The sequence below is a fragment of the Lepidochelys kempii genome, chromosome 3, assembly GCF_965140265.1.
Source record: "Lepidochelys kempii isolate rLepKem1 chromosome 3, rLepKem1.hap2, whole genome shotgun sequence".
Taxonomy (NCBI): Eukaryota; Metazoa; Chordata; order Testudines; family Cheloniidae; genus Lepidochelys; species Lepidochelys kempii.
Window position 1 is genome coordinate 102,351,551 of NC_133258.1, and position 27,265 is coordinate 102,378,815.

At 41.7% G+C, this 27,265-nt stretch overlaps 1 protein-coding gene across 3 annotated transcripts in view; it reads right to left on the reverse strand.

The window, feature by feature from the left end:
• Positions 1–27,265, reverse strand: part of LOC140909033 (uncharacterized) — a 100,916-nt gene that overhangs the window by 48,589 nt on the left and 25,062 nt on the right. For all 3 annotated transcript variants that reach the window (XM_073337362.1, XM_073337361.1, XM_073337360.1), the window contains exon 2: positions 17,535–17,750. In XM_073337362.1, coding sequence (XP_073193463.1) covers positions 17,535–17,750 — 216 coding nt within the window. The remainder of the gene's footprint in view (positions 1–17,534; positions 17,751–27,265) is intronic.

Consider the following 27,265-nt stretch of genomic DNA (forward strand, 5'->3'; position numbering starts at 1 on the left):
TGATGTGTCAACAATCATACAACCTCTGATAAGAGCTCTGCTTAATGAGCTAATATTTCATGTGGCCCTCAGGAACTGATGTGCTGACAGAAACCCAGGTCTTCTACGGTTACCATGTAGATCAAGCAGGCATGCAGCTTCTGGTTTGAAATTCTCATTCAGTGTATTGGATATCACAGTATTAGCAGAGATACAAGTGTTCCTACCATAAACAAGGTTGCACTGATCAAACTGCTAGGCTTTCTGAAAATATAAAATGTGCAGTTGCCGTAGCTTTCAAGAAAAAATCTAACCAAAGGTATTTTATTTTAGCTCTATGACATTGTTCTCGACAGTGGCCCATTCAACAGTTTCATTGTTTCGTGCATTTCCCTTTGGTGTTCTGGAAAGAAAGACAGTTTTGTCCTTTCCATCTGTAGCCACTTCCTTACTAGCTATCCTTTATTATGCAGTAGAAGGACTGCCTTGTATTTTCATATGCATTTGACTTGATGCACAGATCTATTTTCTTTTAGTAGATATATCCTTGGGTTTTGAGGAAAGGGGGAGTGTTTTAAGCAGAAATGTCTGTATTTGCTCTAAAGAAGTTTTTAATACTTCTCTCTTTTCACCTGGAAGGGTCGGACTTTCTCTTTCTCTTATGTTGCATAAGAAAAATAGGTCTAGTCGTTGGTGATCCCATCGAAGTCAAGGACGATTTCTTTCACAGGTTTTGTTTTTTATGGGTCCTTTGGTGACTGAGGAGTCTGATCCTTGAGCCACAGGCTTGTTGGCAGACATTGCAGGTGGTGTTGGAAGTCCAGGTTGGGCCCCGATTACTGCATGACAGTTGTCTTTCCTTTCTTTTCTGGTGTTTTTCTGGAATCAAGGCAAGGCAATTTTCCGCAAAAGAAAAATAAACCTGCTTTTGTGTCACTTTTGCCTTTTAATAGCTAAATATTTCCTAATTAAGAAAACACAGATTCATTCTCAATTCCTTGAATTGGGCATTTCTAAATTAGGCATGGGACTATGGCCTAGAGCCTCAAAGGTACTTAGGCATATAGGTGCTGGAATTAGGGGTGTAGGGGGTACTGCAGCATCCCCTGGCTTGAAGTGGTTTCCATCATATACAGGGTTTACAGCTTGGTTGAATGACTCTCAGCACCGCCACAATACAAATTGTTTCAGCACCCCTGCTTGGGCATGTAACTCCCATTGATTTCAACAGGTTTTGGATCAGGTCTGATTAGTCTTTAACAGGTATGACTGACCCTTCCTGAAAGCTTATTATCACTGAAGAAAGTATAGGAGTACTTGTGGCACCTTAGAGACTAACCAATTTAGTCTCTAAGGTGCCACAAGTACTCCTTTTCTTTTTGCTAATACAGACTAACACGGCTGTTACTCTGAAACTTGAAGAAAGTATGAGGCTGTTTCCTGCCTGCCCCCACATGCCCTGCCTTAATTGCCCAAATTCCTATATAATGATTTCCTCCCCATCAATCCTTTCCATGCTAACAGGGCTCCAAAATATATTTTGGAAATTAGAGAATGTTGCCCAATATAATTATTTCGTGGGCTTTTCTCCCCTGCCAGAATCTAAGAAGTATTAATTCCTTCCTTAAATTCCTTCATTTTGTTCCAAAACAAGTAAATTTGTTCTCATAGAAACTTTCCCATAAAAACTGAAGACTGATGCAGTGTTGCTGCCTTTGAAATAATAATCTTTCAATTAGTATAACTGGACATAAAGCAGACTTAGCCCTGGTCTACACTAGGACTTTAGGTCGAATTTAGCAGCGTTAAATCGATGTAAACCTGCACCTGTCCACACGATGAAGCCCTTTATTTCGACTTAAAGGGCTCTTAAAATCGATTTCCTTACTCCACCCCTGACAAGTGGATTAGCACTTAAATCGGCCTTGCCGGGTCAAGTTTGGGGTACTGTGGACACAATTCGACGGTATTGGCCTCCGGGAGCTATCCCAGAGTGCTCCATTGCGACTGCTCTGGACAGCACTCTCAACTCAGATGCACGATTGTTTGCCGTTGCTCTGATGCAGGGAGGGGTGACTGACGACACGGCTTACAGGGTTGGCTTACAGGGAGTTAAAATCAACAAAGGGGGTGGCTTTACATCAAGGAATATTTCAGGCAGGACTTCACGGAGGGTTCCAATAAGAAATGGTGCACCTAAGTTATTGTTCTTATTGGAACAAGGAGGTTAGTCTGGCCTCTGATTGATAACATGGCTAGATTTACCTCGCTGCACCGTCTCTGTGAGTGACTGCAGTGTGACCTAGAGGAATGAGTCCCCTAGACGGGGAGTGGGGGTTTGCAAATGAGTACAAAACAAATCTGGTCTATTTCTTGTTTTGATACACTCTATCTATCTATCTTTTACATCTATCTTTTACATCTTTGGCTGGCAGCAGACGGTGCAGAAGCCACATCTCATGGCTGCTCGGCAGGAGATGGTACAATAGGACTGCTAGCCATCCTCATCTCTTGCCTGCCCGGCAGAAGATGATGCAATAGGACTGCTAGCAATCCGTATCACCTGCCTGCTTACCATAAGATGGTTCAATTGGACTGACTGCAGGACTAAAGAGAATGACTTGATCAAGTCACTCCAAATTTAGTCCCTGCGCCCATGTTTGCCCAGGCGCTCCTGATTGACCTCACACAGGCGACCAGGAGCACCTCGGACATGACGATGATGGCTACCAGTCCTATTGCACCCTCTGCTGCCACAAGGCAATGGGTTGCTGCTGCTGTGTAGCAATGCAGTACCGCGTCTGCCAGCACCAGGAGACATACGGTGACAGTGAGCTGAGCGGGCTCCATGCTTGCCGTGGTATGGCGTCTGCACAGGTAACTGAGGAAAAAAGGTGCAAAACGATTGTCTGCCCTTGCTTTCACGGAGGGAGGGAACGGGGGCCTGACGATACGTACCCAGAACCACCCGCGACAATGTTTTAGCCCCATCAGGCATTGGGATCTCAATCCAGAATTCCAATGGGCAGCGGAGACTGCGGGAACTGTGGGATAGCTACCCACAGTGCAACACTCTGGAAGTCGACGCTTGCCTCGGCACTGTGGAAGCACTCCGCCGAGTTAATGCACTTAATGCACTTAGAGCATTTTCTGTGGGGACACACACACTTGAATATATAAAACCGACTTCTAAAAAACCGACTACTATAAATTTCGACCTAATTTCATTGTGTAGACATACCCTTATTTCCAAGTGTCTCTTAAATCCTAAGAGTGTATTATAGTAACTTGTTAGATCACTTAAACATACTGTGCTGACTATCCAGAGGAATGGAATGTTTGACAAAATGGAATAAATATAATTGGATACAGAACAAGTGCATTGTAGGAGGCACCAAAGACTTCTGGAGTCTGGGAATTGTGTTACATTACCTAAAATGAGCAGCATGCATCATATTAGTTAATACTCTAATAGGATTTACAGAATACATTACATTGCCCATGATGCCTTAACCAATTATGACCTGTCTCGCAAAGGACAAAACTCTAAATGAAAGGTTACCAGGAAGTTCTAAGTCTCAGTAGATAAGCAACTACAGTAGATTATAAAGTGCAAAGGAATTCAATAACTATCACAACATAGTCCAAGAAGTGGAATGGATATTACAATGAGGACAAAGTTATTTATTATATTAACTATACCTATCACAATGTTGGGAATGCCACATAATCAGCTTCTGGGGTCTGACAATCTGGTAATTACAGAGAATCTGGTGAACGATATAAAACACACACAAAATCTCTTTGAGTTGTAGGTTTACTTCTTGATTGAGAAATGACAAGTTGACACTTGAAGGATTTTTACTAATTGATCAAAAAATGTTAGTGTAAGAGGCCATATATATGGGCATCTGAACAATGTCTGACATGTTGGCCCCTGACTGTTACAACATGGTTTAGCAAAAAGAATGAGGAGTACTTGTGGCACCTTAGAGACTAACGTGAGCATAAGCATAAGCTTTCGTGGGCTAAAACCCACTTCATTGGATGTATACAGTGGAAAATACAGTAGGAAGATAGATATATACACAGAGAACATGAAAAAAAAAGGGTGTTGCCATACCCTCTATAATGAGAGTGATCAGTTAAGGTGAGCTATTATCGACAGGAGGAAAAAACAAAACAAAAACCTTTTGTAGTGATCATCAGGATGGCCCATTTCCAACAGTTGACAAGAAGGTGTGAGTAACCGTGGGGAAAAAATTAGCATAGGGAAATAGTTTTACTTAGTGTAATGACCCATCCACTCCCAGTCTTTATTCAAGCCTAATTTAATGGTGTCCAGTTTGCAAATTAATTCCAATTCAGCAGTTTCTCGTTGGAGTCTGTTTTTGAAGTTTTTTTGTTGTAGTATTGCCACTTTTAGGTCTGTGATCGAGTGACCAGAGAGATTGAAGTGTTCTCCGACTGGTTTTTGAATGTTATAATTCTTGACATCTGATTTGTGTCCATTTATTCTTTTACATAGAGACTGTCCGGTTTGACCAATGTACATGGCAGAGGGGCACTGCTGGCGCATGATATCATACATCACATTGGCAGATGCGCAGGTGAACAAGCCTCTGATAGTGTGGCTGATGTGATTAGGCCCTATGATGGTGTCCCCTGAATAGATATGTGGGCACAGTTGGCAACGGGCTTTGTTGCAAGGATAGGTTCCTGGGTTTGTGTTTTTGTTGTGTGGTGTGTGGTTGCTAGTGAGTATTTGCTTCAGGTTGGGGGATTCTCTGTAAGCAAGGACTGGTCTGTCTCCCAAAATCTATGAGAGTGAGGGATCATCCTTCAGGATAGATTGTAGATCCTTGATGATGCCCTGGAGAGGTTTTAGTTGGGGGCTGAAGGTAACGGCTAGTGGTGTTCTGTTACTTTCTTTGCTGGGCCTGTCCTGTAGTAGGTGACTTCTGGGTACTCTTCCAGCTCTGTCAATCTGTTTCTTCACTTCAGCAGGTGAGCACTGTAGTTGTAAGAATGCTTGATAGAGATCTTGTAGGTGTTTGTCTCTGTCTGAGGGGTTGGAGGAAATATAGTTGTATCTTAGAGCTTGTCTGTAGACAATGGATCATGTGGTGTGGTCTGGATGAAAGCTAGAGGCATGTAAGTAAGTATAGCAGTCAGTAGGTTTCTGGTATAGGGTGGTGTTTATGACAGGTTTCAGAGTAGCAGCCATGTTAGTCTGTATTCGCAAAAAGAAAAGGAGTACTTGTGGCACCTTAGAGACTAACAAATTTATTTGAGCATAAGCTTTCGTGAGCTACAGCTCACTTCATGTGTACTCTACTCGCACTGTAGTGTCCAGGAAGTGGATCTCTTGTGTGGACCAGTCCAGGCTGAGTTTGATGGTGGGATGGATATTGTTGAAATCATGGTGGAATTCCTCAAGGGCTTCTTTTCCATTGGTCCAGATGATGAAGATGTCATCAATGTAGTGCAAGTGGAGTAGGGGCGTTAGGGGACGAGAGCCGAAGAAGCATTGTTCTAAGTCAGCCATAAAAATGTTGGCATACTGTGGGGCCATGTGGGAACCCATAGCAGTGCCGCTGACTTGAAGGTATACATTGTCCCCAAATGTGAAATAGTTCTGGGTGAGGACAAAGCCACAAAGTTCAGCCAACAGGTTTGCTGTGACATTATCGGGGACACTGTTCCTGACGGCTTGTAGTACATCTTCTGGAGCTGTGGATGGCATTGTGTTCTGCACGGCTGAGGTTATGGGGCAAGTGATGCTGCTTTTCCACAATTTCAACCCGTGCACGCAGAACACAATGCCATCCACAGCCTCAGAAACAACTCTGACATCATAATCAAAAAGGCTGACAAAGGAGGTGCTGTTGTCATCATGAATAGGTCGGAATATGAACGAGAGGCTGCTAGGCAGCTCTCTAACACCACATTTTACAAGCCATTACCCTCTGATCCCACTGAGGGTTACCAAAAGAAACTACACTATCTGCTCAAGGAACTCCCTGAAAAAGCACAAGAACAAATCTGCACAGATACACCTCTAGAACCCTGACCAGGGGTATTCTATCTGCTACCCAAGATCCATAAACCTGGAAATCCTGGACACCCCATCATCTTAGGCATTGGCACCCTAACAGCAGGACTGTCTGGCTACGTAGACTCCCTTCTCAGGCCCTACGCTACCAACACTCCTAGCTATCTTCGAGACACCACTGACTTCCTGAGGAAACTACAATCCATTGGTGATCTTCCAGAAAACACCATGCTGGCCACTGTGGATGTAGAAGCCCTCTACACCAACATTCCACACAAAGATGGACTACAAGATGTCAGGAACAGTATCCCCGATAATGTCACGGCAAACCTGGTGGCTGAACTTTGTGACTTTGTCCTCACCATAACTTTGTCCTCACCCGGTCCACACAAGAGATCCACTTCCTGGACACTACAGTGCTAATAAGTGATGGTCACATAAACACCACACTATACTGGAAACCTACTGACCGCTATACTTACTTACATGCCTCTAGCTTTCATCCAGACCACACCACACGATCCATTGTCTACAGACAAGCTCTAAGATACAACCATATTTCCTCCAACCCCTCTGACAGAGACAAATACCTACAAGATCTCTATCAAGCATTCCTATAACTACAGTACCCACCTGCTGAAGTGAAGAAACAGATTGACAGAGCCGGAAGAGTACCCAGAAGTCACCTACTACAGGACAGGCCCAGCAAAGAAAGTAACAGAACACCACTAGCCGTCACCTTCAGCCCCCAACTAAAACCTCTCCAGGGCATCATCAAGGATCTACAATCTATCCTGAAGGACAATCCGTGATTCTCACAGTTCTTGGGAGAGAGACCAGTCCTTGCTTACAGAGAGTCCCCCAACCTGAAGCAAATACTCACCAGCAACCACACACCACACAACAAAAACACAAACCCAGGAACCTATCCTTGCAACAAAGCCCGTTGCCAACTGTGTCTATTCAGGGGACACCATCATAGGGCCTAATCACATCAGCCACATTATCAGAGGCTTGTTCACCTGCACATCTACCAATGTGATATATGCCATCATGTGCCAGCAATGCCCCTCTGCCATGTACATTGGCCAAACCGGACAGTCTCTACACAAAAGAATAAATGGACACAAATCAGATGTCAAGAATTATAACATTCAAAAACCAGTCGGAGAACACTTCAATCTCCCTGGTCACTCGATTACGGACCTAAGAGTGGCAATACTACAACAAAAAAACTTCAGAAACAGACTCCAACGAGAAACTGCTGAATTAGAATTAATTTGCAAACTGGACACCATTAAATTAGGCTTGAATAAAGACTGGGAGTGGATGGGTCAATACACTAAGTAAAACTATTTCTCCATGCTTATTTTCTCCTTACTCACACCTTCTTGTCAACTGTTAGAAACGGGCTATCCTGATTATCACTACAAAAGGTTTTTGGGTTTTTTTTTCTCCTGCTGATAATAGCTCATCTTAACTGATCACTCTCATTATAGAGGGTATGGCAACACCCATTTTTTCATGTTCTCTGTGTGTGTATATATATCTTCCTAATGTATTTTCCACTGCATACATCCAATGAAGTGGGTTTTAGCCCACGAAAGCTTATGCTCAAATAAATGTGTTAGTCTCTAAGGTGCCACAAGTACTCCTCATTGTTTTTGCAGATACAGAGTAACACAGCTACCACTCTGAAACCTGTAAACATGGTTTAGCTTTCCCTTTGTAGAGGAGACTGAAATGTATAACCAATACTAAAGTGTGTTACAGACCTGATATTTAATTGCCTGTTTAAGGTTCTTACACATGCATGAACGAGAGCGGTTTTTTATGTTGTACCACTGTCATTCCTTTATAGGAAGGAGTATTAATTATCTGGCTGTTTATTTTTAACGAAGTATCACATGACATAACATGGGTGAGGTAATATCTTTTATTGGACCAACTTCTGCTGGCAAGAGAGACCACCTTTCGAGCATCACAGAGCTTTTCTTCGGGTCAGACAGAGCTGAAGCCAGACCTGAAGAAGAGCCTTGTGTGGCTCAAAAGCGTGTCTCTCTCACCAACGGAAGATGATCCAGTAAAAAATATTACCTCACCCATCTTGTCTCTCTAATGTCTCGCGACCAACACAGCTACACCTACACTGCATACATAACACAACAGACTCATTCATCTACAAAGAACTAACCAAAAAAAAAAAAAAAAAAAGCAGCACTACTCCAGGCAGCAATGGAGAGACAGGCAAAAAAATGATTAGGCATAAACTCCAATGCAGGAGGAGAAAAGTCCCAGTGGTCTTCATCCAACTGAATGCTTCAGGGAATAAGGCCAATGCATGTAGGAAGCTGGAAGAAATTTTTTCTCCCCGTGTACAGAATTAAACAAAGTGCTTTATGGTTTTAATTTTTTCTTCACCCTGCTCATAAGCATCAGGTACTGAACATTGTCAGAGGCAGAACACGGAGTAGGTCATTGGTCTGGTCTGTTATAGCAAATCATGTGCTTCTGTAGGGAAGGAGGCAGAACCACAAGGATCATGTTTAGATCAAGATCCAAAGACTGCTGCAGTTTGGGGGAGACCATATTGACCTTACAGAAATCACAACAAACCCACAAACTCTGGATCAGAACGTGCCAAAGTTCATGGCTATTCAGATCCGGGGGCTTTCTTTAATCTCATCCCTAGTTCCTATGACCCAGTCCTGGTTTGCCTCTGACCAATCAAAGACACATATCAAAGACCTATCACAAGATGTAATAACAAAAAAAATAAACTAACATGAAATTAGTGAAATTTAAATAACTCAGTCTAAGAACAAAGGTTAATGAATCCTGGAGTTCTGTATAGACCAAACCTGCCCCAGGCCCCTGACTCAATCTCTGAAGTTAAAGTACTTTGCATATGAATTTAAACACCTGCTCAGCATATTGAATACAATTCATTCAGGCATTTAGGCATCTCCCATTCGCAAACAGTCTATCTTACAGCCATTAAAGTGCCATTTTTACAGTCAGGTGGAATTGAGATTCAAATACTTTGGTTTAAATTTGAATATGCACATGGTAGTATTATCATGTAATTAATGTACACAGCGAATTGCTTTTAAAATATGATTTTCAATAGGACATCTCTGCAAAATGGCCATCTCATAGAATACCTAAAGGAAAACCGTGCCCATTTTTCTTAATCTAACAGCCTGATAGATCATGCATGGGCCTAGAAGCACTTATCACCACACCTAAACTGTGTAGGTCACATGCATACATATATTCCACTTGGCATTTCTGAACCTACTCTTGGTGGCACTCGAGGAGAAGGATGTAGTGTCAAAGCTAGTTATCACGGCTCAAGAAACAGGGCCAATGTTTTCAAAGTTGGATATTCAGGCTCCTAAATCAGCTGCCTGATTTTTAGAGGAACTGAGCATCTGTAGCGCCTGGTAAAGTCAACGAGGTGCTCAGCATCTTTGAAAATCCGCAAGGACCCTTATTTAGGATCCTGAATATGGATTTAGGAGTCTGACTTTAGGGACCTAACTTTACATATTTGAGCTTGAGTTTTAAACACCTGTGCGTGCTGAAACCATCTGTTCGTATCCAGGTGAAGTCATGACTTTTGGCTCAGCCCCTCATCCCTCCAAGTTGGACAAACTGAGTTTGACACAATTAATAGTATGGTACTCTTTCAGCTAAGGACTTAAAAACTAGGGTCCTTGTCTGTACTTCATGACCATTAAAAAATCCCAAGGCATGTTTCAGAACACCAGAAATTTGACCTAGTACTCCTGGTCAAAGTTTGCCCTCCCCATTGTGCTGTGTGCCCGCTGGTTGCTACTATGCCAGCTGGTGCTGTATGAACATCATTTGTGAAGTAATTTGCTATTTTACAGATAAAAAGGTGATCTACAAATATCCAATATTATTATCTTGCTAAAAAAGTGACATCATTTTTGATACAGGCAGTGTGGAAGCCCTATGTAAGTTACTGTAAATGGGTTTTCAGCTTCCTGTAATACACTAAGGAGAACATGCTAGTGCCTGGCAAATAGTTTGTTTAAAATATTAAACATTTGAATTATTTTTATGAGTGTTAAACTAGCATTCAAGTGGAGGAAAACTTGCCTCTTGAAATTGGGCTAATGTAGTTCATTTACTAAATTTATATCACTTATAAAGGTTCCAGCTTGATTTACAAATGCTTGGTGCTTCATCATTATTTATAAAGCAGGCGACTGGCATAGCACATCACAGATTTGAGTCCTGGAACTGAATGATAAGCTCTCTTTAGTGCAGACATTTGCTTTGTCATTTAGAACTGAATGCCCCCCTCCACAGCCAATTGTTTGCTATTCAGTTTATGCTGAATACTGACATTATACATAATTTTAGACTGTGCATTTGCAAATTGTTCTTTGCTATTTCCATTTCAAAACTCTTTTGTGCTAAACATGTCTGACACGTCTAAATAAATATTATCCATAATAACCCTATATCAATCCATTATAAATCCATGAAAGTACATACTGTATTTAGATTTAATCCTTGAAACAAAGCCTTATCCCAGCTCACTTGCATGTTGCTTTCACAGCTGACTTTCACAGCTGCTGAGATTTCAGCAAATTGCTTTTGCTCTTTCTAAAGCTATAGGATCTTCAATAAAACCACATTTTAATCAATGTTGTTCCTGTGTGCTCACACACATGCACATTCACAGGTACATAACACGTATGAGCAGGCATAGATACACGTGCACCCAGACACGTGCATCGGGGCATAGAGATGCACTCAGATGTACTTAGTCACAAATTCCATCAAAAACCTATTAGCAAGAACATTTATATCAATAGCTAAAAAGCTTTAGTCCAGTCAACTAGAAACCAACTATTTAGGAAATAGCTGTGAGCTATGTCTGGAAAACTGAGTTTTCCATTTGCAGACTTAAGCCATGGCTTGCACTTATGATAACCCAGATAATGTAAATTCTTTGCAGCCAGGTTTATTGAATAAAAAGAAAAAAATAAAGTACTCTTATTGAACAGTCTAATTGCTTGTCCAAAAGCATATTGAATACTTTACTCTTCTAAGTCTACTTTTAGATTTTATGCAACACTGTAATATATTTCTGGAGCACATTATTATATCTGATTTTACTTGTTGATGATAAAAGGTAAAATAAAGGCCACAGAATATGAGGAACATAAGGATTACCATGCTCAGATGTGCAATACCAGACCAAATTGTCCAGTATCCTCTCTCCAGCATCGACTGGTTACATCAGAGGAAAATGTGAAACCATCATAATGGCGAATTATTAAATTACATATTTATGGGAAGATTTTTTGCCCCTAACCTCAGGCAGCTCGGCATAGATCCTCAAAGGTATTGAGAATCTGGGCCTTAGTGGTTAGATTATGTCTTGAATTATGAGTGTTGATATCCCTTAGACATTTTCTGGCTAGTGTAACTGTTGATTATCATCTTTTTAGCCACATAAAAATGTCTAATTTTTCCCCCCATCCTACTAAATTCCTGGGGTCAATAATATTTGTGGGTCTGAGTTCTACAAGTTAATTATATGTTGTATAAAAAACATTTCCTGTATTGGTATTAAATTTGTTCCTTTTAACTTTATTGGCTGTTCCCTTGTTCACGTATTATGAAAAGGGGCAATGGAAATGCCCAATTGATTATCTAGATATATTTCACTCTTATGGGTCAGAGCTCTCTTTTCCAAACTAAGTAGTCCCAATATTTTCAATTTCCCCTCCTATAGTAGCCCTATGTCTGGTCTACACTACAAAATTAGGTCCACATAAGCAACCTTGTGTTGACTTAGTTGTGCATGTGTCCATATTTAAATTTGTCTCCCACCAATGAAAGCGCCCTGTTTTGGCGATGCAGTAACACCACCTTCCCAAGTGGTGTTGAGCCATGGTCAATGTATTGATGCAGCATGAGTGTAGACACTGCATTATCTATATGAACCCTAACAGTCCTCCGGCAGCTGTCCCACTATACCCAACACTAACCGCTCTGGTGACAATTGTGAACTCCACTGCCCAGGGCTAACAGAGACCAGTGAAGAACAGTTTGTTTATGTGCCCAGGGATGTCCCTTGAATCTTCCTGAGAAATCTCAATAAACTTTCAAGGAAGTGCTATGCAATCCTCTCCTGAAGGTTTCTAGGGATGGCAGCCCTAATTTCTTCTTCTGTGGCAGGACACTTTCCCATGCCAGTCAGTAATACATTGCAGTAAACAGGGTAGCAGCATATGGGTGACTTCAGGACAGCAGTAGTAGATGAGCTCTTGGTACCTTTGTCACCCTCAGGTGTGAAAAATCAGCTAAAATCACCACCGCCTGTGGAAAATGGTGGCAATATTCAGTGCCATTGCTCTATACCCATAGTTTCATGCAACCAAGCCATTCCTTCCTCATTTCCCTCACTCCTGGTGGGCCATGCTCACCATGGTGGGTGCTGTGAGTTGCTCCGTGCACAAGCACTCGGAAGCAGAAGTGTCAATAAGCACATCTTGTTTAAAACCTTAACGGAGCAGGAGAAAGTTCTTCTGAATTTTAACTTTCACTTTCCATTGTGACTATACTGACATTGGTACCTCTGTGGGTTTTATCTACAACTGCTGTTGTTGTGGTCTTGAGGGATTCCCCCACCACACCTGTGAAAAGCGTTGGCCAGATAAGGGGGAGAAAGAAGAGGACTCGGGATGATGTGTTCAGTGAGATCCTGAAAGCAAGTGCTGCATTGGACTGTGAGGACCTGGAGGGTGAATATTTCAGACTGCATGGAGAAGGAAAGACCAGACAGGAGAAAGGCCCAGGAGTCCAAGCAGAAAAAGGAGAGGGAGATGTACGAAGTCATGATGGGGCAAGCAAACACAGATGCTGCAGACTCTGGTGGACCTTCAGGTTAAACAATCAACCCCGGGCCTCCATTGCAGTCCACAGAGAACTCAATTACAGCACTGCCCCACACCCGCCCCTCAACATTCCATATGGCATCAGGAGGACACCTCCCTTCCGCTACCACTCCACCCTGGGTGACAGTAAGGACAACCTCCACCCAGAAGGCGGCAACTTTTACTCCTTTGCATCACAGATGTTATACAGGACACAGCAACAAGCTACAACAATTTTTTCACTGAGATCCAATCTTGTGAGTAAATAACACCAGCATACCTTCAATCTATCAAAAGCACATTCAACTGTCATTCTGCACCTGCTGAGCTGGTAGCTGAATCTTTCCTTGATGTCTCAGGGTAGTTGATATATGACTTCCTGAGCCAGGCGAGCAATGGCTAAGCTGGGTTCCCCAGGATCATTACTGGCATTTCAACATTGCCATTGTTAAGCCACCACTAGGGAAAGAAAGTCCCTGCTTGTAGCTTTCTGAACAGTTCAGTGTTCTTAAAGATGTGAGCATCATGCACCTTCCCTGACTAGCCATTACAGTGATGTTGGTGAAGCATCCCCAGAGATCCAACAATGCTTGCAGAACCATAGAAAAAGTAGCTCAAAGATGTACTCAGTGGCAAGGTGGTCAGGTGGCAAAATAGGGATATGAGTGCCTAAAGTCCAACTGCAGTTTGGGAACCCCATTGCAGGACATCCACTATGTCTATGCATTGCCAAGATTCAGAGTTCTCCGTATCAGAAGATGATTAATAGCCCTGCACACTTGCATGACAACAGCCCCCACAGTGGATTTTTCAACTAGAATGTTCTGGCATAAATTACGTGTGCCTGTCATTACCCATGGTTTGACTAATGTTTACCTGAGCTGACCCAAGAGTGGTGCATCCTCACTTGGGAGATTTAAAACACACCCGGATTTTGCCACATTACTCGTAGCCATGTACCAGAATGTTAAACTGGTTTTAAAACTTGTTTGGTCAGCTCTTTCAAAAGTGGCTTATTTACAGTAACAGTTATTATATAATGCTGCAGACTCATTCTGAAAGCAAAATTATTAGTAAGCTGCACTTGATTACATGATAAGCTTTACATTGATTAAAGTACGTAAAAGCATATGGAAAACTCAGTTCTGTTAGAATGGATAAATGTGCCTACACAACCATTCTGGTTCGGTAACAAGAAAAACATGCACCTGTTAAAGTCTTATGTAATTTAGCTTGTTTGTCCCATGATAGTTCCTTGAGAATGATCTAGTCCACTCTGGAGTGTTCTCAAAGGATGACAAACCATTCTTGTGTTATTCAAATTATGGAGGCAATTTAGTGGTGTTAACAACAGTAGTCACATATGAGGTTCAAATGGCATGTGCCTTAGTAGAAAACCCAGGGGAATATTTAATCACTGAAATCTCAGTATTTTAAACATCCTAAGTCTCGATACTATCTCATATATGTTACTTAGCCTATAAATTATGTGGAGATAGGAACCTTATTTTCATACCTGTCTGTAAAACACCCATCACGCAGTTGGCACTATACAAACAATACACAATATTGGTCTTTTTTTTAATCTATTTTTGTGTTTCGAATGGAAACAAAATACAGAACTATGTTCTGTAGTGCCATGTTGTTTACTCAGGTGTGCTTTTTAATAGCGACTTCTTGAACCTGATCAGAGTAGTTAGAGATACGGTAAAGGTATTGTCTTGAATAAGCCTTTATGGGTAGTAATTTTTCACAGCTGATCACTTTATTAACAAATTTGCCGTAGAGTAAAAGTACAGGGTGAATGGAATTCTTACTGTGTGTTTTATTGTGAATAGCATAATAACACTACAATCATGGTTGGGGCATCTGCTAATAATACCGGGAGAGAGAGAAAGAAGAGGAAACAAATTAGAAGTTATTTGTAGCTGGCACATGACAAGCATCAATTTATACTGTTTGTAGAGTTAATAGAGTTCTGCCCTTACTTAAACAAAGAGTAATCCTGTCTTCATGCTTTAATTTTTTAAAGTTTCAGCCTCACGAAATTCATTTTCAGCTAATGAAGGCAAATGAAGGAATATTTAATTTTTCAGCTTGTACATGTTTCATTGTAACAGCCTTTGCTGGCCTTCTGTGGTATAGTATGCTTCATTATAGCTGCTATTTTAATTTTTCTCTCTCCCCTTGTCTGCATAAAGATGCAGTGCATCTGTGACGAAGAATGTTTCTGCTTGGTTTCAGAGTAACAGCCGTGTTAATTCTCTGTGTATATATAAAGTCTGCTACAGTTTCCACGATATGCATCTGATGAAGTGAGCTGTAGCTCACGAAAGCTTATGCTCTAATAAATTGGTTAGTCTCTAAGGTGCCACAAGTACTCCTTTTCTTTTAATGTTTCTGCTGTGAGCTTTTGTGATGGTGCCTGGGTATATGCTAATCAGGGACATCCTTGTCACATTTGCTCAGCTTCCTAGTTGGAACTATGCTTATTTGTTTAGCTGTGGTCTCTGCTTTCAGATTCCTGCGGGTTCTGGGTAGTTTTTGAGTTCTGTCTGTGCAAACATTTTCATCAAAAACAATTGCTTCTGAATATGACTTTGTTTCCTGGTGTCTGGATTTTCCACAAACAAATGACTTGGAACTGAAGGAGGGTCTAAATTATAGAAACTAATTTTTAATGTACTTTTCTTCACTAGAAAATAATGTTTTAAAGAAGGGTTGCATCTTTGACTGCCTAAGGTCATCTCACTAAATCTCAGACCTACTTATTTCCTTCCCTCCTAAGCAACTAAGTACATATCTTGACAACAATCTGCACAAAATTCTACTGTCTATTACACTGGCCCAACCTCATTGCACTGACATAATTGAGAGAAAATTTGGCCCTACATGACTACTCATTTTATCCTTATAAGAGTACATTGTATCATACACCACATGCATTTTGACAGATAAAGTCAATTGGCAGATTGTACAGGTGTGGAAAAATTCAGCCCTTCTTTGATAAAGCAGCAATTTCACACAATGAGCCAAATTCTGTGCCGATTTAGACTCAGTCAGTGCAATGTTACAGTAGTCAGTGAAGTTGCATGGAGTGTAAACTACTGCACAATTTGGCACAGTGAATCAGTACATCAAATTATGGAAAAACATCCTAAGCAAAATTCTTATTACTTATTGAATCCTGACAGCGTGTTTAGCGCAATACAGTCTATAGAGAAAATCACAGTCCCTGCTCCCGGCTGCTCAGGAGAGAAAGGATGGTCTCAAAATTAAGTCATCAGAGTGAGAATGAGGAAACCAATATTCCACTGTTCTGTTCCTACCGCCACCAGTCTTTCCATATGAACTTAGGCAGGTTGCTTTATCTCTCCTTGCCTCATTTGCTGTAAAATAGGGAAATAGTACTTACCTAGCTTCTATGGACATTGTGAGACTAAATCAATTCACTTTGAGTTCCTCAGATGGAAGATGCTATACAAGTTTAAAGAATTATTACAATCCATGTTAGACTATATCACACAAATGTGAAATACAGCGAATTGACAGAATGTAACCTGTTGCAGCACAGATACAGGATAAAAAATTTCTCAAGTTCTCTGGGTTCTGTTCCCAGCTCATCCAAAGATGCCCTGGATGATCTTGGTCAAGTCACTTAACCTTGCTGTTCCCTCTGTAAACAGGGATAATTATACTTATTTATACCGATATCTATGGATGAAAAGTCCATATAAATATTATTTGCCTTTATTAAATAACCAGGAGAGTTATGCAATGTATGAGATCATTTCCAACAAGCACCCCCATCTTAATAATAATAAATAAACAAACACATTTCTGGAATTCTCTCTGGTCATTTCTTGTTATTATTATTCTTCAGTGTTACATTATGGGGATATTTTTAAAAATAGCCATTACAACATATAAGATCTTTAAGCACAAAAAGGAAAAGCTACTGTCTAAAATGTGTCCCTATGAATCACCACTAAATCCTGACCTTGTAAGTTTGGATAGTCAGGAATTTGATTAAATCCCTCCACAAAATTCCTGCGTTTCAGGTGCTCAAATACACTTGTTCTCCTTAGATTTTCCTTAACATTTTCACAATGATAAATTATTATTTATGATTATTACTGCAATGTCTCAGAGCATGAGGACCCCAAAAGATAGTCCCTGCCCCAAAGAACTTGCAATCTATGACATCATTCCCAGTAGTTTACTCCTTTCAGTAATGAAAAAATACAGAGCCTGAGTCAAAATCCATTGAAATCTGAATGGGAATCTTTCCATTGACATCAGTGGTCTTTGGATCAAGCTCATAGTGACTCCTGAGTTTTGCACACACCAAATAATAATATCAGTTTGGGTTTGGTATATCAGTCCCACACCATCTACAATTGTAAGCACAATAATTGTAAGTACTCCAAATGTATTCTAAACTGGAAATTAAGATAAAAGGCTAAGATGCCACAAACCCTTCTTCCATAAATACTCTCTTGGCTTTCCCCATCAGAAATCCATCCTGCATATGCTGGATCATTATTTAGTCCTTAGTGAAGAAGTGGATAGCTTACTTTGCAACTTCTGTGGCTTTCCCAGGAACACGACTCTGCCTCCTGAGGAACAATTCCTTGTTGAAAAGAGTGGTCACCCAAGCATGTCTGGCATAGTGAAGACTCAAGTTCTGGCTCCCCTTGAGGTATGTGCATCACAGTGGACCCTGTGTATTTGAGGTTGGTATTCTGGTGCTTTTCCATGCTGACCATTGGGCTCTTAATCCATCTCCGTACCTGCAAACACAAAAGAATTTATGAGCTCCCTTCAACTTCTTTAACCTTGTAATTTCTCAGGGGTATCCTGATGTGGCTATATAGTTATCAGCCATGGACAAGAATCTGATACCATGTAGGATGTCTGGATTTTCTCTCTCTCTCTCTCTCTCTCTCCTTCTATTATCTTGACTGATTCTTCTCTTTCCTCTCCTTATGACTCTCCATTACATTTGGGAGTCACTCTTTGTGCTGGCCTTTTAAACTCTGTCCCTGCCTCCCTCTGAACCATCCTCTCCTGCCTTCCTCCTTTTGTCTTTAGCTCACTGTGTAGCACTTTGCAATACTGTGCATTGAGGACCCCATATAAAAGTAAATGATATTGTATTCTCAAGGTTTGATGTTTCTCATGTACACGCTATATTTACTCTACTTTGTTTCTGTTATTGCCTCCCACTTGACATGTGAATTATATTTGCAGTGTGTAATGGAATTCTTAACATGGATTGATAAATTAGTTCTCCTTGTTGCAGAAATCAGGGATTTTTCTGGACTCCTTCCTAAATCGTTTTATATAACAAAACAAAAAAGAGAGTCAGCCACATGATCCATGTTCCTTTTGTTGCTTGATCATCTTAAAATACAATTAAGAGAAATGTAAAAACCCCACTGTTCCCTTTTTATTCTGCTTTTGAAAGCTTGAAGGAAATTAACATAGGAAGGTGGAAGTTTATACCAGAATTATTTGATCAATAAGAGGTTGAAAAGCTGAGACTGTCAGAGCTGACTAGGAGATTAAACTACCTAGCTTCCATTGAAATTAATGGGAACTTTGTGACTGAATCCTTATTTGGCTTGGAAAATCTCGACCCAGATGTCTGCAAAGGGATGGCTCAAGAGCTGTAGCATGAGACTGTGCTGACTCACAACCCATTAATTGTAATCAGGTTCCATAGGCTGGAGGCCAGAATGGAACTTGGCCTCAACATAGAGATGGTTTGTAAGTAGAAGACCAGTCAAGTGCTGTAAATTAGAAAATAACACTTACATTAGTCAGGACCACCAGGCCTGTATTAGCAGTGAGAGTCTAAATCTCAGCAACTGGTGAATGGGTCACTTACAATAAACAAACATTATGAAACGCAGCTAGCCAGAACATCCTCTGGTAACTGGTAGGTGAGCAGTGAGCCCACAATTGCTCATGCTGTGCTAGTCTTCAGAAAATCATATGAACAACTCTCTTTCCTCTCTATGGAAACCAAACAAATAAGATGTCATTCTTGGGGCACATGTGACACTTGTCATTGTGCTATTTACATTTGTTTCAGAGACACTAATATACGCAGAATGTTGTAATCTATACTTCCGATACTTTGGTATTTCATTCAGACCTCAGTTACCCTCTTGTCCTTTACAATCCCTTGAATTTTGGTATATGGCACACACAGTGTCTGCATGCCTTGGCAAAAAGGTATTAAAGTTTAAAAAAAGAGGTTAGAGTTGTGTGGAATCATTTTTCCATGATATTAAAGCCAAATGTGGTTTTGATTCAACTTTTTCTGTTTTTACAATTCTTAAATTCCTTAATAGGTTGAAAGACTGTTCTTCACCATTCTCCTTATTCATAGCTTTTCGGCTTCATGTTGCTCAGCTGGGGTTGTTGGTTTTTTGTTTCTTTTAAGAAATATATTTTGAAATTAATCTTTTGACGCTGGCAGATTTTCAACACATTTATTTTGCCAAACATAGTTGAATCTATGATTGTTACGCAAATCACTAAATATATTACTCTCCAAGTAAATTCATGGTTGTCTCAACCTAATTCCAGAACTTGACAAGAACAATTTTTTTCCAGGACATAAAGTCATGCTTTATTTTCCAACTTAGTTTTATTATGGGAGGCAAGTATAATGTATTGAATTTCCTCTTGATGTGGTATATGTCACTTTATTTGACCTTTTCTTTTACTCTTCCAATCCTGCTTGGTGGTCAGTTAAATGTTTCTAGTGACACTCACCTGCAGTAGTTCTGTCTTTTTCCATTACACCTTTCAGCCTCTGTGTCATAAGTAGGTATGAACAAATCAGTGTACATGAAAGAAGAACCTTCCTAAAACTTCTCCCCAAACATGAAACAAATCTGAAGCAGAGATGGACCTGCTCCAGATCCAAACTTCAGAATTCAAGGGTTACGTTCCAGTGCTTTGGTTCAGTAAAATATAAAGAAATGGGCCAGCCAAGAAATTCAAATCTAGTTTGTATTTGAACTTTCTGTAGGTTTGACTAGTATTCAATTTTGGGATTTTGGTCCGCATTCAAAATGGGTTGATTCACGATGGCTCAGCAAGCCTGTTTGTTTCTGGGCTTCATTTTGTGCTTCAGAATCTATGCTTTCATTTAAAAAGAAAACTCTCTAGCACATGTGTTTCTAAAAAAAGTGTTCAAAATATGAACATTCCCAATTCCGAGAGCTATTCATGGCAATGAGATGTTCACTCAGTAGCCCAGCCTTGGTAATTTAAATATCAGCTGTCAATGTTGTTACCTATTTCAATGGCTGATTAAAGAGTGTAAGAAAGAAAGGGGACACTTGCATTGTGAAGTGCTGCACAATCTGCTGTTAGTAGCCCCTCATGATGGCCTCCTGAATAGGTGATTCTTGAATTATGGATGGAGCTTGGGAGAGTTTCACTACTCATTTTATTCCAGGCTGACTCCTGGTTTTGGTTCAGACTCATGTCATATACTGAACCTAGTTTTTACTGTTTAAAAAAGTTACATTAGCTTTGTTTTATTAAATATCTAAATAAAATTGTAAGTGCTCTTGGTAGTTACAGCCAGAACTGAAAATGGAAATACAGAAACATGACGACAAAGACTGTGCTTATAGGAATTCTTGCCTGGTTAAGACAACCAGGAAGTAAGGGAAATCTAAGAGAACTTGAGTGCATGAAATGTCCACAGGTTTCAGAGTGGTAGCCGAGTTAGTCTGTATCAGCAGAAAGAACGAGGAGTACTTGTGGCACCTCAGAGCAGGGATGGGCAAACTTTTTGGCCTGAGGGCCACATCGCAGTTGCGAAACAGTATGGAGGGCCGGGTAGGGAAGGTTGTGCCTCCCCGAACAGCCTGGGCCCCGCCCCCTATCCGCTCCCTCCCACTTCCCGCCCCCTGACTGCCCCCCTCAGAATCTGCAACCCATCCAACCCCCTCTGCTCCCCGTCCCGACTGCCCCGACCCCTATCCACACCCCCGCCTCCTAACAGCCCCCTGAGACCCCCGAACCATCCATCTCTCCCCCACTCCATGTCCCCTGAGCACTCCCTTCCAGAACCCCCATCCCTAACTACCCCTCAGACCCCCATCCCCTATCCAACCTCCCCTGCTCCCTGTCCTCCCTGACCCCCCGGGACCTCCGCCCCATCCAACAGCCCCCTGTGACCTCCTGCCCTCCCCCCTTCCCCTTACCATGCTGCTTAGAACAGCAGGACAGGCTTATCTGAAAGCCTGGGAGGTGGGCAAGTGCAAGCTATGCTGCCCACATGGCAGTGCAACTATGGGGAAGGGGAGACAGTGGGGGAGGGACTGGGGACTAGCCTCCCCAGCTGGAAGCTCAGGGGCTGAGCAGGACGCTCCCGCGGGCCAGATCTGGCCCGCAGGCCGTAGTTAGCCCACCCCCGCCTTAGAGACTAACACATTTATTTGAGCATAAGCTTTCGTGGGCTAAAGCCCACTTCATCAGATGCATGCAGTGGAAAATACAGTAGGAAGAATAGATAGATAGATAGATAGATAGATAGATAGATAGATAGATAGATAGATAGATAGATAGAACATGAAAAAAATCGGGGTTGCCATACCAACTCTTAACGAGACCAATCGATTAAGGTGGGATATTATCAGCAGGACAAAAAAAAACTTTTGTAGTGATAATCAGGATGGCCCATTTTCAACAGTTGACAAGAGTAACAGTAGGGGGAAAATTAGCTTGGGGAAATAGTTTTTAGTTAGTGTAATGACTCATCCACACCACTAGCCGTCACCTTCAGCCCCCATGCTAATTTCCCCATGCTAATTTTCCCCCTACTGTTACTCTCACCTTCTTGTCAACTGTTGGAAATGGGCCATCCTGATTATCACTACAAAAGTTTTTTTTTCTCCTGCTGATAATAGCCCACCTTAATCGATTGGTCTCATTAAGAGTCGGTATAGGAACCCCCATTTTTTCAGGTTCTCTGTATATAGATATATCTTCCTATTGTATTTTCCACTGCATGCATCTGACGAAGTGGGCTTTAGCGCAAATAAATTTGTTAGTCTCTAAGGTGCCACAAGTACTCCTCATTTTTTCTGCTGAAATTTCCACAGCATTCACATTTTGGTTTGAATGAATTTGCATTTTTTTTCATCAAAACCAATTCATATAGATTGGCAGACCTTAAGATTGGAAAAGGTCCCAGTTTTCCCAAATTGGATTAGATAAAGTCCAGATGGTTTGCCATTTTGGTTGAACTAAATTAAGCTTTTCCCCACTGCTCAGTTGGAGCCCTATTTAAGTCAACTAATTCAGGGAAAAATTTGGCCTAAGGTTCCTGGAAGCTGATCTGAAGATTGAGGCTGTTCTTTTCATGGGATCTCAAAAAGACATAGAATCATAGAATATCAGGGTTGGAAGGGACCCCAGAAGGTCATCTAGTCCAACCCCCTGCTCGAAGCAGGACCAATTCCCAGTTAAATCATCCCAGCCAGGGCTTTGTCAAGCCTGACCTTAAAAACCTCTAAGGAAGGAGATTCTACCACCTCCCTAGGTAACGCATTCCAGTGTTTCACCACCCTCTTAGTGAAAAAGTTTTTCCTAATATCCAATCTAAACCTCCCCCACTGCAACGTGAGACCATTACTCCTCGTTCTGTCATCTGCTACCATTGAGAACAGTCTAGAGCCATCCTCTTTGGAACCCCCTTTCAGGTAGTTGAAAGCAGCTATCAAATCCCCCCTCATTCTTCTCTTCTGCAGGCTAAACTCCCTCATCCTCTCCCCATAACTCATGTGTTCCAGATCCCTCATCCTCTCCTCATAACTCATGTGTTCCAGTCCCCTAATCATTTTTGTTGCCCTTCGCTGGACTCTCTCCAATTTATCCACATCCTTCTTGTAGTGTGGGGCCCAAAACTGGACACAGTACTCCAGATGAGGCCTCACCAATGTCAAATAGAGGGGAACGATCACGTCCCTCGATCTGCTCGCTATGCCCCTACTTATACATCCCAAAATGCCATTGGACTTCTTGGCAACAAGGGCACACTGCTGACTCATATCCAGCTTCTCGTCCACTGTCACCCCTAGGTCCTTTTCCGCAGAACTGCTGCCTAGCCATTCGGTCCCTAGTCTGTAGCTGTGCATTGGGTTCTTCCGTCCTAAGTGCAGGACCCTGCACTTATCCTTATTGAACCTCATCAGATTTCTTTTGGCCCAATCCTCCAATTTGTCTAGGTCCTTCTGTATCCTATCCCTCCCCTCCAGCGTATCTACCACTGCTCCCAGTTTAGTATCATCCGCAAATTTGCTGAGAGTGCAATCCACACCATCCTCCAGATCATTTATGAAGATATTGAACAAAACCGGCCCCAGGACCGACCCTTGGGGCACTCCACTTGATACCGGCTGCCAACTAGACATGGAGCCATTGATCACTACCCGTTGAGCCTGACAATCTAGCCAGCTTTCTACCCACCTTATAGTGCATTCATCCAGCCCATACTTCCTTAACTTGCTGACAAGAATACTGTGGGAGACCGTGTCAAAAGCTTTGCTAAAGTCTAGAAACAATACATCCACTGCTTTCCCTTCATCCACAGAACCAGTAATCTCATCATAAAAGGCGATTAGATTAGTCAGGCATGACCTTCCCTTGGTGAATCCATGCTGGCTGTTCCTGATCACTTTCCTCTCATGCAAGTGCTTCAGGATTGATTCTTTGAGGACCTGCTCCATGATTTTTCCAGGGACTGAGGTGAGGCTGACTGGCCTGTAGTTCCCAGGATCCTCCTTCTTCCCTTTTTTAAAGATTGGCACTACATTAGCCTTTTTCCAGTCATCCGGGACTTCCCCGGTTCGCCACGAGTTTTCAAAGATAATGGCCAATGGCTCTGCAATCACAGCCGCCAATTCCTTCAGCACTCTCGGATGCAACTCGTCCGGCCCCATGGACTTGTGCACGTCCAGCTTTTCTAAATAGTCCCTAACCACCTCTATCTCCACAGAGGGCTGGCCATCTCTTCCCCATTTTGTGATGCCCAGCGCAGCAGTCTGGGAGCTGACCTTGTTAGTGAAAACAGAGGCAAAAAAAGCATTGAGTACATTAGCTTTTTCCACATCCTCTGTCACTAGGTTGCCTCCCTCATTCAGTAAGGGGCCCACACATTCCTTGGCTTTCTTCTTGTTGCCAACATACCTGAAGAAACCCTTCTTGTTACTCTTGACATCTCTGGCTAGCTGCAGCTCCAGGTGCGATTTGGCCCTTCTGATATCATTCCTACATGCCCGAGCAATATTTTTATACTCTTCCCTGGTCATATGTCCAACCTTCCACTTCTTGTAAGCTTCTTTTTTATGTTTAAGATCCGCTAGGATTTCACCATTAAGCCAAGCTGGTCGCCTGCCATATTTACTATTCTTTCGACTCATCGGGATGGTTTGTCCCTGTAACCTCAACAGGGATTCCTTGAAATACAGCCAGCTCTCCTGGACTCCTTTCCCCTTCAAGTTAGTCCGTCAGGGGATCCTGGCCATCCGTTCCCTGAGGGAGTCGAAGTCTGCTTTCCTGAAGTCCAGGGTCCGTATCCTGCTGCTTACCTTTCTTCCCTGCGTCAGGATCCTGAACTCAACCAACTCATGGTCACTGCCTCCCAGATTCCCATTCACTTTTGCTTCCCCCACTAATTCTAACCGGTTTGTGAGCAGCAGGTCAAGAAAAGCGCCCCCCCTAGTTGGCTCCTCTAGCACTTGCGCCAGGAAATTGTCCCCTACGCTTTCCAAAAACTTCCTGGATTGTCTATGCACCGCTGTATTGCTCTCCCAGCAGATATCAGGAAAATTAAAGTTACCCATGAGAATCAGGGCATGCGATCTGGTAGCTTCCGTGAGCTGCCAAAAGAAAGCCTCATCTACCTCATCCCCCTGGTCCGGTGGTCATGTAGATGTAGGAATTTTTATTGATTTGTGAGTGGCAGGATGTCAGGGTTAGAAAAAGAAATATACCCTTAGGGCTTGTCTACACATGAAAGTTAACCCAGAATGAAGTAGGGTATGAATTTAAATATAAAATTAACTATTCCCAATTAACTCCATGTGTGGACTCTTTTATTCCAGAATACAGGTGCCTTATTTTGGATTAATTTAAACCAAGTGAATTAAACTGATTCAGAGTAAGGCACACTTAATCAGGATTAAGAACATCCAAAAATGAAGTTAATCAGGGACAGATATTTTGGAATAGCTCCCCATGTAGACAAGCCCTTAGTCTATTTTTTAGATATCACAAACAATTCAGCATAATATGCACAGAGAAGTACAACTACTATTCCTGGTACACAGGGTGGAAAATTAAACAATTTAATATTTGATTTATGACATTTATAGCTGTCCAACGGCATTTAAAATCTTGACTTCAAACTGGCAACATGTTTTTAACATCAGCTGTGGACTTCTAAAGAAAAAGTACTTCCCTGGGTTTAGCAGTGAAGAGCCTGGCTTGTAGGAGTGAATCTCAGGTTTCCATAGAATTTTGTAAACTATATATTAGCATTTTTCAGACTGACACAGTTAAGTTTATTGAAATATTATGTATATATATTAGTCACATTAATTCTAAGTCAACACATAGGCCTTTGACCACCTATAATCCTAATGCATTTCAAAGGGTGACTATATAGTTACTAGGCTAATTTCCACTAAGAGTGTACCCCATATCTATTGTGCTTGGCTTGGGCTCTATAAAACCTTGCCACATTCCATTCAAAGTGCAAGGCACACTTTGACCGTGCATCCCCTAATAAAAACACCTAGAACAGCACAAATAAACAAACTATAAAAAGAAAATCCACAACCAATTATCTGCCTTCGCAGAGGAAGACACACAAAAAGATTGAATCAAAAGTAACTGATGCTAGCTAAATTGCCAAGTGCAGTACTAGAAGGCAGTCATATACCATGGTGCTGGGTACATTGTTACTTACATTGTAAACTCTTTGGGGGCAGAGATTGTCTTTTTGTTCTGTGTTTGAACAGCGCTCAGCACAATGGGGTCCTGGTCTGTGACTAGGATGCCTATGCTCTAGGATAATACAAATAATAATAATAATAAAAAGCATTGTTCTTCACATTAAAGGAGAGGTTCTTTTATTATTACTTTTTATCCACCTGCTGCAAACCGAGCTCTCTCTTCTGAATAATATTGACAGATCCCTGCATTGCCATGTGAAGGGTGACCCTTTGAGCTCTCCAGAAAATTTCCCTCATGCCTACATAACAGGAGCAACTGATCCACACAACTGGACTGGCATCACTTGAATAGAATAGACCAAAATGAGAAAGTGCTCTCAGTTTAATTTTGACTAGTCTTGATAACAGGATCTGCACGCCTTTCCTCATCTATTCCCCATCTCCACTGGAAAGTTCATAGAAATCTGGAAACGTAGAGCTGGAAGGGACCTCGAGAAGTCATTAAGTCCAGTCCCCTATGTAGAGCAGGACCAAGTAAATCATGATCATTCATGACAGGTGTTTGTTCAACCTATTCTTAAAAACCTCTGATTTCATATTGCTACATGTCTGTAGTGGACCTCGTCACAGTATTTGGACATAATGTTGTGAAGGCCAAAAGTATAACTGAGTTCAAAAAAGTATTAGATAAGTTCATGGAGTACAGGTCCATCGATGGCTATTAGCCAAGATGGTCAGAGATACAACTCCATGCCTTAAACCTCTGACTACTAGAAGTTGGGACTGGATGAAGGGATGGATCACATGATAAATTGTCCTGTTCTGTTCACTCCCTCTGAAGCATCTGGCTCTGGCCACTATTGGAAGACAGGATATTGGGCTAGATGGACCATTGGTCTGACCCTGTATATCCATTCTTATGTTCTGATGACATGGGTCATCTATGAAGCTTGCTTGATCTCACTGTGTGATCTATATGGAATCCATCTTTCACATGATAAATCTATGAGACTTGCCCAATGTTGCCCTACATGTTTAACATTAATTAGCAAAAGATAGAGCAAATGATTTGATAAAACAATCCCCTTCACACCAATGAATCATAGAATCATAGAATATCAGGGTTGGAAGGGACCCCAGAAGGTCATCTAGTCCAACCGCCTGCTCAAAGCAGGACCAATTCCCAGTTAAATCATCCCAGCCAGGGCTTTGTCAAGCCTGACCTTAAAAACCTCTAAGGAAGGAGATTCTACCACCTCCCTAGGTAACGCATTCCAGTGTTTCACCACCCTCTTAGTGAAAAAGTTTTTCCTAAT